At 41.7% G+C, this 15818-nt stretch overlaps 1 protein-coding gene across 9 annotated transcripts in view; it reads right to left on the bottom strand.

Moving 5' to 3' along the window:
- The window catches only part of CDK19 (cyclin dependent kinase 19), a 180468-nt gene extending 172713 nt beyond the window's left edge, over positions 1-7755 (bottom strand). For 3 of the 9 annotated variants that reach the window (XR_009506184.1, XR_009506185.1, XM_059941411.1), the window contains exon 1: positions 7317-7693. Coding sequence is in view for 4 of the 9 variants with exons in the window: in XM_059941411.1 (XP_059797394.1) it covers positions 7317-7444 (128 nt within the window). In the remaining 5 variants the exon portion in view is untranslated. Of the gene's footprint in view, positions 1-7316; positions 7696-7718 lie in introns of those variants that run through there. The other 6 variants (XM_059941409.1, XM_059941412.1, XM_059941413.1 and 3 more) reach the window with 4 other exon arrangements.
- Positions 7756-15818: the final 8063 nt, after the last annotated feature.

The following is a 15818-nucleotide window of genomic DNA, read 5'->3' as shown; positions in this document are numbered from 1 at the left end:
TCTGTGATCACAGAACAAAACAAAGTTAGCTGGCCTACCTGGTAATTAAATCCATATGCTGACCACATTCATCTTAGTAACTGAGATCAACCACAAAGTCTCACTGAAATAATATTTTTAAATAGAAAATATACAAGTTCAAAGCCTCTGTAAGGAGGGTATATTTTTCCTTTAGAAAGGCTGACTCTATTAGAAATTAAAGATATTTTATAAGGACATAAATTATTTGAGGACTTTACAGGTTATTTCTCTTTGATCCATCACCCACTTCTGTATAAGAACTCACACCCTCAATAAAAAACTACTGCTGCACGCTTGTATCTTGAATTACATCCTGTCCTCTCTCTCGAGATTCTCTTTTATCCTGCACAATGCATGCTCAAAATGGCTATTACAGGAAGTGTTGGACTATCAGCTATTTATAAATGGACAAAAATCTTTAAATAGCTCTGTTAGCTACCTCTTTATGGTTCTAGACCTTAAAAACTACCTGTTTTCAAGGAACTAGTCATGCTGGTAATTCAAAATGTTCAAAGTGTCCTTTAATTTTGGAATCCAAAGCTGCACTAAATTATATAGTCACAATATCACAAGATAACAAACAAGTTGATCTTTAAAAACACATTAGTCGAATACTCTTAGTCTAATCATTTACCACCAAGAAAATTCCAAATTGCAATATATTGCCTTCAAGCCTTCTATATTGATGTCTAACCCACCCTATACTACTTCAGAATTTTGCAAAACACACAATTTAACATCACATATTAACTTTTTATCCAGTATATCCAGTTCAAAAATATAGTACACAAAAGTAAAAATTCTTAATTCATCAATATTGACATCCATTGTACTAAAAAAATAAACGCTTTCCATTGATCTACTTTTTTCCTATCTAAAACTGACATGTCTTTCCCATGCTGCTAAAACAGTAACTTGCATTTCCTATGCAAACTAATAATTTAGAACTCATTTTGTATGTATTAATAATTATTATTTTTAAAGCCTTAACATTTCTCTTCCTTATTCTCAGCCCTCCTGTCTCCAGTCTTTAGAGATTTATATCGGGTACATCACCATATTTGCAGATCATTTCAAGGCATTACTTCCAAAAGTAAGCAGCTTTTAGAAACTTAACTTACAGCGATACTAATATGCACAAAATACTGTACCTACTAAGGATATTCACCACAGTGTACTAGCAAAAGACTGGAGACAGGCTAAATGTCCATCAAGAGGGATAGTTAAATAAATTATGTAAGTCAATACAATGTAATATAATGAAACTATTATAAGGAACTAGGCATCTCTGTACATAAGATATGTAATGATCTTCAAGGTTATATACAAGGTTAAAAAATATACAGCAGGAACAGTACAGCACACTACCATTTATCATTAAACACACACACCCCTGAGAAAATCTCTCTAAAAAGGAAAACCAAGAATGGTTGCCTCTAGAAAGGGAAAAGGGTGACTGGGAAAGGGAAGGCTTACAGTACATTGTATAATCTTTTTTTTTTTTTTGCCATTGAAGAATTTATTGAAGCATCAGAATACTCGGAACAAACACATTGAATGTATCACAAATTACAGATTTGGCAAAACATGGAGGGTGGCAACCAGATTATATAAGCTTTTTTATGCACACACATTTACTACTTACTAAACACATATGCTCTTTTTGTAAAATGAAATATTTTTTGAAAAGTAATCAAATATCATTGATTGATTCCATTCACAAATTGACAGCTTTTCAGTTCAAGTATTAGTTTGCTTTATCAAACCATTTCAGCCTCAAATTTTCTCCTATTACATGAAAGAAAAAATACAAACTTTCCTATTTCATTTGTCCACACCATCATTTATACATTTTTATTAAAAGGTCACTTCATGGATTTACGAATTGTGTTGCTAAGCCACTTGTTCCAAAAAACTCTAAACCTGAGAAGTCCAATATCATAGCTACTAGCCAATTTCTCGGTCACACTAACTGCATTTCTTGAGACACATGTGGCTAGTGGCTGCCATACTGGACAGCACAGATGCATTTTCATCATTGCAGAAAGTCCTACTGGACATCACTGCTCTAGACTAAGGGCTGGCAAACTAAAGCCTGTGAGCCAAATACAGCCCACCACCTTTTTTTTTTCTTCCTCCTGGAACACATTCTAATTTGTATTCATTTATACATTGTCTGTGGATACTTTGGCACTACTATGACAGATTCAAGTAATTGTGACATAGATGGTAGGTATGGCCCACAAAACCTGAAATATTTCGTTTCTGCCTCTTTCCAGAAAAAGTTTGTCAGCCAGTGCTCTAGACAATCAGATTTCATTGAAAAGAACATTCCCCTGGGCCCCAAAAACAAAGTTTTGAAGGCTTGCAGTGCATAAAGAACCAATTAAACAAGCTGATGTCCACCTGATTTACTAAGTGATAAAAGTATTTAGTTTTTTTAACATGAATCCATAATACCAAAAAATTTCCTAAAATATGTTTGAATGCTGACGTTTTCTAAGCATCTCTATAACATCGCTAGTAAAAGCAGAGAAGACAGATTACTACAGTCTAGCAATTTTAGAAGAACTGGCCTAAGAGGAAAAAAAAGTGCTTAATAATTCAAAAAATTACCCATGTTACTTATCAAACTATTAAAAGAAAAGTATCAACTGTCTTGGAAAGCAGCACATTATTTCTTACAGAAAAAATTACACTAGACCTAGTTAATGTTACATATTTACATTGAACTGCTTATCTCATGTAGCATCCCCATATTTCAGGCTTTCAAAACAATTACTGAAAACACCAGTTAAGTATGTTTACCAGAACAGAAAAAATATATATATGTTTTCCAATTTAGGGCATTTTTTAAAAAATTTAATACAATTTTTGAGTGTGCTTACATACCCAACCCTGTACAAGTTGCTGGAAACAGGATGATGATGATCCGTTTGTAGTTAATAGTTTATGGCGCAGACTAGTATCACAGCGATATTATACACATAAGACCAAGAAGGGCAGAAGCACAGATAATGAGTACACTGGGTAACTAAGGGAAGACTTCTAGAAGAAAAGCTATCTGAACTGGGTATTGAAGTGGGAGCAGGAGTTTCCCAGGTTTGTGGGAGGGGGAAGGAAGAGAGAGGAATTGGCAGACCAACACCATTCTGGTTTGAGTGCAGAAAAAGAAAATGAGACATGAAAAGGACTTAGCAAATCTTAGGAAAAAAATGAGCAGTTGAATGCTACAGAAGCATATGGCTTGAACACACTGGGAAAAAAGGAGGGAGGTGGTGGCAGGCGTAAAGGCTGTAAAGACTAAAGACTTTAAGATCCAAATGCAAATGGCTTTACACGCCAAACTAGGGAATTAAGATCTGATGTAACCGTATGAGCCACAGAGAATCTACAGCTTTACAAGAAGAGATATGACATGATTGATTTTATTTTGTAACACTGGCAGCAACTTGGATCTTGGACTACAGTGAGGCAAGACTAATGGCAGAGACCAATTCGGCTATTATGCAAATCAGAGATGATGGCCAAAAGTAATGAGACTGAAGATGAAGAGAAACCAGATGAAGAGAAGCAACTGCATGTGGTAGAATCTCCAGGCCTGAACTCCTACGTTTTTAAAACGCCCCTCATATGTGATACTTTCCCTTTTCCATATTTTTCGGTACAGATGTAGTATCCTTTGCATGGAAGAAGTTTATACAATAAGATTGTCAAAAGTGGAAGCAATGTGGTCTTTTTTGTTTTTTCTCCCAAGGTATTAGGAGGGAAAACACATTAGGAAATACAAGAGCTCAAGAGTCAAGAGATCTGGATTACAGGCTTGTCTTTGCCAAGACTATGGGCATGACAACTTCTAAAAGCTCTGGTTTTCTAATTTGTAAAAAGAAGAAATTAGACTAGATGATCTGAAACTCTTGAAAGCTCTAAAATACTATGATCATAGCGATACATCTTTAATCTTTGGGAGGTCTCCAAAAAGATGCAAATACAATTACCTATTTTAACTACGAACAAAATGTGAAAAACCCGTTAAAAACATACTACATTTATTGTGAAGGATTCATGACAGACATTAAGACATGTAGTTACCAACTACTTCTCATCTGAAACCCTAAGGCAAAACTGAAACTCAGTAAGATAACTCTGTCAGCCATTTCACTTTCAATTACTATATTTCAAAATAACTCCAAAAAGCAGCATTCTTTTATTGGAGTGGTTCAAAAGACTAAATGAATGTTGCAAAGTTCAATGGTAATATTGTTGGGTACAACAGTTTTCAGACATAACACTAGTCTATGGAATCATGTTTGCCTGAACCTCTTATTCACAAAAGAACTTTTTAACAATAGTCCTTTATCAATCAAAACAAGAAGTGTTTCAAACTTGATAAATATGGTCTTGAGGTTTGTAACCATACTGTTATGTGACTTTTTCCTAATGCTGAAAACTGTATTACAAATTCTTGCTCATAAAAAGTCTAGAAATATTCTAAACTGGTTTCTCTTCAAGAATAACTTCTAAGCCTGATTTAAAAAAAAAAAAAAAAAAGGATAGTTGGGTCAAAAGACCCCCTTCCTTCAAAACAAAAAGATGGAACAAATAACATTTTTATTAAAGGTGAAAAACCCAGATGTAAATCTTGCACTTCCAGTCCATTATAAATTTATGTAGCATAATTAATACAGCCTAAGTTAAAGTCATATTTCAAGGGAAACAACATTCTAAGGTTCTGTAAACTCTAGTATTAAACTATAAGCAGAGGCTTTTCTAATGATGTTTTATGTTACATTACTTCTTCCAGTGTTTCTTCTAGAGACTTGAACAATTTTGGGGTTATATGCTACATTACATACACCAGAATAGTTCCTCTTTAAGGTACTCACGTGATTTCTCTCTTGCTCCCTAAAATAGCATTATACATCTTTCTGAGTTAACCAAAATAAATTCTGGAAAGAGCTATACTGTAATTTACCATGATCAGAGTGTAAAATCCTTTACTATGCGAATCTGTATCAGCTTAGAACCATCACTAAAAACTTTCTGTTCTTTCAAATCGCCGGTATCAATGAACATAAAACTAATCCTGCTACCAACCCACAAGAAATGTGGGTGTTTACTATAAAGCTTTAAATCTCAACTAGACTCTTGGTCCAAGAAAAAGAAGCTTTATACCGATTTTTCTTACATGTAATTTAGTGATTTAAAATAATGCTTTCAGATCCTGAAAGTTTATTTTAAAAGCATGTATTTTGAAGATATACAAACTGATCCTACTCTACTAAAGAAGCTTTATTAATTCTAATTAAACAAATTTCACTCAAGAAGGAAGTGTATTCAAATCAAGAATTTTATTAGAGGGGAAAATATTCAAAAAGAACAAATATAAGCGGGAATTAAATTATCTGTTCTTTGTTGTAGCCCGTGCTATTCAAATACAATTCAGAAGCAGAATTTAACTTTTCTTAAAAGCTGCTTGCTAAAAAAAAAAAAAAAAAAAAAGCTTTTTTTAAAAACAAAATTAAAATACATTTTTAAAATTCCAGTCCAAATATATTATAAAGTTAGCATGCGGAGTATGAAAAACAGCACCTCTGATTTGTTTTGTAATGCTAGTGCCGAAATAGGAAAGCTAGATGTGCTTTCCCCAAATATATCTGATAAGATTCTCACAGGAACACCAGTATAACAAGTAGAGTGGATATTCCAAAAACAAAACACAAGTTAATTATAGTACTTCACATTCCAAGACACTCATCCAAGGACACCTGGCAATTAACTAAGGAATTATGAGAAAAGTTTACAAACAACTGAGTACTATGGGGCCCGTTCACTTACAAGACAAAAAATTATTTGCAATAATAATAATCCTTTACACTTGTAAAGTACCTTGTAGTTTTCACCATACTTTATGATAAAGGTTTATAAAGTTGTGCTTGCTCCTTCCCTGTATAAAATTAGCAAGCGCGCGCACGCGCGCGCGCACACATACACAAACCCCTCTACCTACTTTGATCCTAGAGTTCATCAATCAACCCAGAGAGTGTGCAGAACGATAAGCAGCACTTCAGGTCTTACTAATGTCACTGTGGCTGATATTCAGTTCATTCAGAAATGTTTCGCTACGATCCTAAAAACTCTCATCCACATAGTTTGATCGTCTTTAAAGTTTAAGCGGGATAGGCAGATGTTCCCGGGCTCCCCAACTCCAGGGAAGGGGAACTCCTGCCAGGATGGGCCCTGAGGTGACGAATGGTTTTAACCCACCCTTCGCAGGCAGAGAACTGGTTCCACCTGTCCTGGAGTACGAGCCGTGTGCCCTCCAGTACGAAGGATAGGCATTCTCAATACAACGTCCAGCTCTCCTCCTACGAGAACAATCAGTAAGGGCTTCCTACGGGGTTCCTACGATTCTCCCTCAACTCCCAGGAAAACAAAGGTTCAGGCCCAGCTCTGTGTTACTCGAATTCCTTTCTGGATAATCTAGGTGCCCCATAAACCTCAGCACGCAGTCATTTGGCAGAGGATGGAATGGAGGACCTAAGAATACCCAAGGTGCGGGGAAATGAGTTACCAGAGCGAACTCAAGTTCTGCGAGCAAAACGCGGTTAATCTCTCAGAAGGTCCTACATTCGAGGAAAGGTGCAGAATTGAGAACGTGAGAAATCGAAATCGGAGGCAGGCGAAGCGGCGTGGAGAAGTGGCCGGGTATACGACTGGGATTGAGGGACTGCGCGGAGGGGCCATCGGGTTGGCTGGCCCCAAGGGCGAAGGTGCCCAACAGCTCAGACCCGTGAGGCTGGCGAGGACCCAGACGCACGGCAGTCCGACGGACTCCTCGGCTAGGTTTCAAACCGCCGCCCCCGGGAGGCGCTCAGCCGATTGGAAGTTCCACCACGACCGTCACCAGCCCAAGGCCGGAGCGGCAACTCCTCGGCGGAGCTCTCCCACCCCTCCGCGTCTCCCCTGGAGACCAGACACCCACAAACTCCACCTCCCACCGAGGTCCCAACTCGAGTCCCACCGCCAGCTCCATGCACGCGGAGGGTGCCCCGCAGGACCGGACCTACGCCCCCCGACCGGGCTGCGCCGCGGGAGTTCAAGGGGTGCGACGGGGCCGCGCGGGGGGCGAGCAGAACCCACGTCCCTCAGAGTCTGCCCCGGGACGCGGCCCCGCGACCACCTCCGCCTCGCCCCCCGGGCACGGCCCAACCCGGCTCCGACCCACCCATCCCGCGCGGTCTCGGGCAGAGCTAGGACCCGAGCAAGCCTACTCCCCCCGCCCCTGCTCTTACCCATCTTTTCGCCTCGCCTTGTAGACGTGCCCGTAGGTGCCGCGTCCCACTTTGCACCCTTCGTACTCAAACAAATCCTCCACCCGCTCCCGCTCCGCCGCCAGCTTCGCCTTGAAATCATAATCCATTGTCTGCTTTCCCCATAGAGGCACCGGAACGCGGGGGCCGCCGCCGCTCAGTCCCTCCTCCTCCTCCCCCCGCGACCGCCGCTCCACTTCTCGGGCCACCTCTCGGGCGCGCGCGCGCGTCGCCCGCCGCCCCGCGATCCGCCTTCAGCAAGGGACTCCTCGGCGGCCGCGGCAACCACCTCCTCCACCTCCTCCTCCTCCGCGGCAGCGGCGGCGGCGGCTCCCGCAGGAACCCCCAGTCCCGCCTCCCCCCTTCATTTCCTTGTTTTGGAACCTGGTGGGCCGCGCCGCGGCTTCCTCGAGCTCATTAACGAACCAGCCCGCCCGCCCCGAGATCGCGGAGACTCCTGGGAAATGTAGTTCCTCAGGCCTCAGGAATGGTTTGAGTTTTGCGGCTGAAGGAAATACAACTCCCAGGCTGCCGTGGGCCACTACAGCCCCACCTTCACAAGGCGTGCACGCCTGCGCACTGAGACCGCCCCCCCTCAGGTAGCGTTGGACTACCACCAGTTCTTGTGAAGGTAGAAAGCTCAAAGTTGCAGTGTGCTTTCTGCGAGTCTGTGGGAGCTGGTGGAAAGAAGGCGCTTCTTCTGGTGCAAGGAAGGTACTCTATTATAATTGCCCCCGTGCGAGAAGGAGAGTGGAAAGTGTTTAACAAGCGCCTTGCCCAGCAGTTTGCTCCAGCGGTTTACGAGGGAAGGACTGTGGTTAGGGCAGTTGTACTGAAGATTGTTGTTTGTTTTTTTGTAGCAATTGTCCCGCCTCTTACCCCGCCCCCATCCAGCCGCTCATTGGCGGAGAAGAGAGAATGACGTCCCGTTGGTGCGTGGGTATCCCCAGGCTTTGGCTTCTTTCCGACTCTTGATTGGTAATTGCATGTGCTAGGTTCTTCCTGATAGGATAATCTTTTTTCTTTACGATGCAAAAACCGTATTTCAAAAGCTGAACATTCAGCGGTTTCCTACTTCTAGCATCGGCCAGGGAACATGTAACTTCTGCGCCCTAGTCAGCCAATCATCCCTTTTCTTGGCGCTCTAGTCATGGTCTCCTCTTACCATATGTGATTCCCACAGCCAAGCTTTTGGCCATCTGTCTAAAGACAATTAAGGTGCCTGCGGAACGCAGCGTTTTGAAAACAATCATTTGGGTTGGATTGTAAAGGAATTTTTACGGTTTATGCATAATGGTGACGTTGTCCTAGAATGTTTAAGAAAGTCTCCTTTATCAAGGTGAACGTTGATTCATTATTGCGTGCATAAAACATAGCAAATGCTTGGGATGCAATCTTAAACATGGTTGGTGCTGGGATGGGACTTACATACCACATTCAGTGGGAGCATAGAGCAGGAAATAGTCAATTCTACCTGAAGTGGTAAGGAAAGTTAATAGTAGTGACCCGCCTGCTAGGTTTTGGAAGAAACCTGGAAAACTAGAGATAGGCGTGGGGGTGGGGTGGGGGGAATTGTTTACTTACTACAACAATGTTTCCTGGGAAACTTCCTCAGATCTTGAAGTAAATCATGAAGTATCCGAGTTTCTGTTATTTCCAGGCACTATGATAAGTGCTGGAGATACCAGATGAAAATTGGTCTTTTCCATCAGGGACTAAAATGTATTGAAAAAATAAACATGCGAACAAATTAAAAACTATGTGGGTACAAAGAGCAATAATAGAATAGGAGGACTTCCAGAAGAGTCAGGGTAGGCGTCATTAAGGGGGTAGTTTTCAGCCAAAATTTAAATAATCTTATTTGAAGGACACGTGGGGAAGTAGCAAAGAATTATTTCTGGCAGAATGGCATGTGTATATATCATTGACAGAACCTGATATATTCTGACAAATGCAAATAGCTTGAACATTACAGATTAAGGCAGGAAATAGATGATGGCTAAGAAGAGACTGGAGAGATAAGCAGAGGTCAGAATATGAAGACCTATATATGTCAAGCAGAAGCTTTAGATTTCCTCAGTCTATAGGCAATAAAAAGCCATTGAAGACTTTTGAGCCAAGAAGTAATCGATATTGTATATTCAAAAAAAAATACTTCTGGACTTCCCTGCTGGCGCAGTGGTTAAGAATCCGCCCGTCAATGCAGGGGACACGGGTTCAATCCCTGGTCCAGGAAGATCCCACATGCCGCGGAGCAACTAAGCATGTGTGCCACAACTACTGAGCCTGCAGTCTAGAGCCCACGAGCCACAACTACTGAGCATGCGTGCCACAACTATGAAGCCTGCGCACCTAGAGCCTGTGCTCTGCAACAAGAGAAGCCACCGCAATGAGAAGCCTGCGCATGGCAAGGAAGAGTAGTCTCCGCTCACCGCAACTAGAGAAAGCCCGCGCACCCCAACGAAGACCGAGGCAGCCAAAAGTAAATAGAAATAAATCTTTAAAAAAAAAAAAAAAGTTTGACCACACCGTTGTTACCAAGGATGGGGGAAACAGACATTCTCCTGCATTGCCAGTGGAAGTATATATTCACAAAATATGTACCAACACATACATTAGATTTTGGTTTGGCAATATCTATCAAAATTACATAATAGTATCCTACAATTATACTCCTTGTGGCGGATGCTCTGATAAGCCTTCCTAGACACACCCCCCTTCAGGACTAAGGGATGTACTATTCCCCCAAGCTGCTGGGAGTGCTGCCGCAAACAGCCTTCAGCTGTCAGCCCTCTTCAGGAATTGCCTTGTCTAAAGAGCTGCCTCATCTCACCTCACCTCACCATTTTCCTGGAGCACCTTACATCCAATGACTGATTAATGCAGGGATATAAAGGCCCAGACCTCTCACCCCACTTCAGGACAACTCTGATCCTATCTTCAGAACTCCCTGTTGGGCTGACTCAGGCCGTCACTGAGAATGTTCTCAATCTCCCCCATCCTGCTTTCTTCCTTTTCCTTCCACAAGTATTGATCCCATCAACATTCTGTAATAAACTGATTACATGTTAATCTCCATATCAAGGTCTGCTTCCCCAGGAGCCCAGTTTGTGGAGTTCCCCATGTGTGCAAGATGATATAACTTAAGGTTATTCATTGAGCATTGTTTCTACTAGGAAAGGACTGGGAAACAACAAAAGTGTTCATTAGAAAAGGACTGGATAAATAAATTATGGCACATGCACCAATGGATTATTATGCAGCCCTAAAAATAATGCAAAAGCTAAGAAATATGCCTCTCAGATCTCCTCCTTGCAAGAAAGCCCCAGTTGCTAAGCTCTGGATCTACTACTGCATTTGCAATGAGGCCACAGTCCCCAACGGTTGCTCCTAGCCTATGACTGACCATAGCAGGATGCTGGGAGTGCTGCATAGGCAGGTCCATTCCTGCAAGATGCAGAGTTCCTCTGACAGGTGAGTTGAGCTTAAGGACTCCCCAGGCATAAGCCTATCTGGCACTTTCTTCGAACTCTGTTGCAGTCTGAGTCACTGCCTACCCAACCCTCCTTCCTTCCCTCTCTCCTTCACGGGGGCAGATTAGCATCATGATCTGACAGCTCCTTCAGCTCCCTCCTTTCTCTTCCTCACAGGCATTTCCTCCAGTAAGTGTCTTACAGGTCTAATCCCATCTTGGCATCTACTTTTCAGAAGACCTGATCAATGAGGAAATTGTTTAGGTATTGAAATGGAAAGACCTCCAAGATATCAATATATTTTTAAGTGGAAAAAAAAGCAAGAATCAGAAGAGTGTCCATAATATGCTAACATTTTTATACAAAAGAAAAAATACATACTTTCTTGTGTATGCATGACTTATCTGTAGAACGACCACAAGAAACCGTTTGCTCAGGGAAGGAAAACTGTGCTTGAGAATTGGAGGTAGGAGGGAGAATTTGTACTGTATACCTTTCTGAATTTTGATCCATGAAATACTGCCTTTTCAAAAGGTAAGTAAATAAAATTTAAATGAAAAAAGAGTAGAAACTTGGCTAAAAAGGAAGGAGAAAGATAGATAGGATTGTAGCTACCATGGTCAAGGGAGGTTCAGAGTTTTGTTATTAGTTTGTGTTTAATAAGGGGAAGGAACTTTTCATATATATTTTTTTATTGGAATATATTTGCTTTACAGTGTTGTGTTAGTTTCTGCTATACAGCAAAGTGAATCAGCTATATGTATACATATATCCCCTCTTTTTTGGATTTCCTTCCCATTTAGGTCACAACAGAGCATTGAGGAGAGTTCCCTGTGCTATACAGTCAGTTCTCATTAGTTATCTATTTTATACATAGTAGTGTATATATGTCAATCCCAATCTCCCAATCCATACCACCCCCTCTTCCTCCCTTGGTATCCATACATTTGTTCTCTAAATCTGTGTCTCTATTTCCACTTTGCAAATAAGTTCATCTATACCATTTTTCTAGATTCCACATATAAGCATTAATATACAATATTTGTTTTTCTCTTTCTGACTTACTTCACTCTGTATGACAGTCTCTAGGTCCATCCACATCTCTGCAAATGGCAAAATTTCATTCCTTTTTATGGCTGAGTAATATTCCATTGTATATATGTACCACAACTTCTTTATCCATTCCTCCGTTGATGGACATTAAGGTTGCTTCCATGTCCTGGCTATTGTAAATAGCTGCAATGAACATTGTGGTGCATGTATCTTTTTGAATTATGGTTTTCTCCAGGTATATTCCCAGGAGTGGGATTGCTAGATCATATGGTAATTCTATTTTTAGTTTTTTAAGGAACCTCCATACTGTTCTCCATAGTGGCTGTATCAATTTACATTCCCACCAACAGTGCAAGAGGGTTCCCTTTCCTCCACACCCTTCCAGCATTTATTGTTTGTAGATTTTTTGATGATGGCCATTCTGACCAGTGTGAGGTGATACTCATTATAGGAACTTTTCATATATTGAAGGAAAAGAGCTGGTGGAAAAAGAAAAGATGAAACCAATACTCTTCAGTACAGTGTTCAATAAATTACATGAGATATTGAACACTTTGTTAAAATAGGCTTTGCATTAGATGATTTTGCCCAACTCTAGGCAAATGTAAGTGTTCTGAGCATATTTAAGGTAGGCCAGGCTAAGCTATGATGTTCAGTAGGATAGGTGTATTAAACGCATTTTCAACTTAACAATATTTTCCATTTAACGATGGGCTTAATGGGACATAACCCCATCGTAAATCAAGGAAGATCTGTAATAACTTTTCATTTCTATATGACGTGGGAAGCACGATGAAATGCAGAGGAAAAAAAGCGGTGGGAGTAAGGGCAGGGGGCTTGAAGAAGGAATGATGATTTTGGCAAGTAAGTGGAGTGAGAATGAGAGCTAACATTTACTGAATCCTAGGCATTTTATATAAGCTAGCTAATATATAATCCTTATAACCACCATGTGAGGAAGGTATGCATTATCTCCATTTTACAGATAAAAATACTGAGGCTCCAGGAGGATAGTTTGTGTAGTCAGTCAGTGATAGGATTTAATCCCCAGTCTCTAAGACAATAGAGAACAAAGACTGCACTGCCAAGTGTCAGTGTCATTTATCAAGATCAAATTATCCCAATGAGACATTTATCCTCTTTGTCGCACTCTATATGTTAAAATTACCGGCTCTGCTTTTTTTCCCTTCATATTTGGTTGATATCAGTCACTAGTTCCCCCTTCTCAGTTCATGGAAGAGTCATAGGGCTTATGAAATACAGAAAATTTATAGTTGCCACTGCCACTGAGATGTTCATTGTCTCAGTATGTATAAGAGGCCTTCCTTGCCTTTGCTCTTTCCACTCAACCAGCAACAGTTCTCTGGCCAATCTGATTTTACATGTAAATACCTGCTATTCTTCTGGGAGGCATATTCATTTTACTTAAACATTGATTTAAAGTCTGAGAACAAAGCTCCTTTTAATAAGGATGGTCTAAGCTTAAAGGCTGTTGGGGAAACAGATTCTGGTCTCTTCAGTACAGAGTCATGTCAGGGAAGCTGAAGAAGAGGAATGGGAGGCAATGGGATTAAGAATCAGACCTCTCTCCCTACTGGATGAGGATGCAGGCCAGACTAAGGGAGGGATGCCCACCTGCTGCTGATAGGGTGTAGGAAGAGGTTGATGCCTGTGTCAGTTTCCTAGCGCTGTTGTAACAAATTACCATAAACTGTCATAAAACAGAAGAAATTTATTCTCTCACAGTTCTGGAGGCCAGAAGTCTGAAATCAAGATGTACAGAGGGGGCTTCCCTGGTGGTGCAGTGGTTAAGAATCCGCCTGCCAATGCAGGGGACACGGGTTCGAGCCCTGGTCCGGGAAGGTCCCACATGCCACAGAGGAACTAAGCCCGGGCACCACAACTACTGAGCCTGCGCTCTAGAGCCCGTGAGCCACAACTATTGAAGCCTGTGTGCCTAGAGCCCGTGAGCCACAACTACTGAGCCCGTGTGCCACAACTATTGAAGCCTGTGTGCCTAGAGCCCGTGCTCCACAACAAGAGAAGCCACAGCAGTGAGAAGCCCGCCCACCGCAACAAAGAGTAGCCCCCGCTCGCCACAACTAGAGAAAGCCCGTGCCCAGCAACAAAGACCCGACTCAGCCAAAAATAAATAAATAAATAAATAAATAAATTTTTAAAATTAATTAATTAATTTAAAAAAAAAAAAGATATACAGAGGGTTGGTTCCTTCTAGGGGCCCAAAGGGAAAATCTGTTCCATGCCTCTCCATTAGATTCTGGTGGTTGCCGGTAAGCCTTGACATTCCTTGGCTTGTGGCAGCATAACTCCAATATCTGGCTCTATCTTCACATGGCCTTCTTTCATCTGTGTCCGTGTCCAAATCCCCCTCTTCCTAAAAGGACATCAGTCATATTGGATTTAGGCCCCAACCTAATCCAGTATGTCCTTGTTGTAACTTGTATGCATCTACAAAGACCTTATTTCCAAATAAGATCACACTCAGATTCCAGGTGGACATGAATTTGGGGGGGACGCTATTCAACCCAGGATAGTGCCTGAGCTTTGACTCTGTCTCTGAATGAGGGGCCATCCTGAAAAAGGGAAGAAGATGGTCCTTCACTTAACCCACACCACATTCAGTGGGAGTGAGAGAGAATCTTTGGGATCCCCAGACTGGGCTTTCTTTTTTGTTTTTGTTTTTGTTTTTAATAAATTTTATGGTACGTGTATTTTCTTTTAAATAATTTGATTTTTAAAATTTATTTATTTATTTTGGCTGCGTTGGGTCTTCGTTGCTGCACGCGGGCTTTCTTTAGTTGCAGAGAGCGTGGGCTGCTCTTCGTTGCGGTGCACGGACTTCTCACTGCGGTGGCTTCTCTGCAGAGCACAGGCTCTAGGTGCGCGGGCTTCAATAGTTGTGGCTCGTGGGCTCTAGAGCACAGGCTCAGTAGTTGTGGCGCACGGGTTTAGTTGCTCCGCGGCACGTGGGAATCTTCCCGGACCAGGGCTTGAACCCGTGTCCCCTGCATTGGCAGGCGGATTCTTAACCACTGTGCCACCAGGGAAGTCCCTATCCTTTCATTCTTTAAACTTCTTAGCCCCACTATAGCATGAATTGTTCCCTGACACCAGAATGCAGCCTGCCCTAGATGTTAAACAAAAAAACAAATAAATGATAACCACCCAGAAATTAATAAGGCCTAATCACATGCCAGTAAGGAATTTGAAAAGTTTGATCTAAACATTTAAAAAATGAGTTTATTTGACATAGGTAGAGAATGAAAGAATAAAGTGATGGTTTCAACAGTTTGTTCAAGTCAAAAGGAAAGGTCGGATTTCCCTGGTGGTGCAGTGGTTAAAAATCCGCCTGCCAATGTAGGGGACACGGGTTCAAGCCCTGGTCCGGGAAGATCCCATGTGCTGCAGAGCAAGTAAACCCGTGCGCCACAACGACTGAGCCTGTGCTCTAGAGCCCACGAGCCACAACTACTGAGCCCACGTGCTGCAACTACTGAAACCCGCACACCTAGAGCCCGTGCTCCGCAACGAGAGAAGCCACCGTAATGAGAAGCCCCCGCACCACAACAAAGAGTAGCCCCCGCTCGACGCAACCAGAGAAAACCTGCGCGCAACAACGAAGACCCAATGCAGCCAAAAATAAATAAATAAATAAATTTATTTTTAAAAAAAGGAAAGGTCGGTTCGCCCAGCTTCCAATGGGTTAGTCGTGAGGAGAACTGAGCTGCAAATCTTGCATATCACACTGCATATGTGATGGGATTAGTAGGCAAAGTAGTGACTCTTTTAATGCTTACGCCCTTAGTCATGACCAGTTTATAAGCTATGTGGAAGTCAAATTTGAATATGGATAAAATTTCTCTTAACAGCCGTATCTAAGTCAAGGAAATTTATTGAAGAGATTTACTAAGTTGTTTCCTCATGGTTTAAGGCTCAA

This window comes from Balaenoptera ricei, chromosome 12, assembly GCF_028023285.1.
Source record: "Balaenoptera ricei isolate mBalRic1 chromosome 12, mBalRic1.hap2, whole genome shotgun sequence".
NCBI lineage: Eukaryota > Metazoa > Chordata > Mammalia > Artiodactyla > Balaenopteridae > Balaenoptera > Balaenoptera ricei.
Note: the sequence above shows the minus strand (reverse complement) of the source record. Positions and strands in the feature narration are given on the sequence as shown.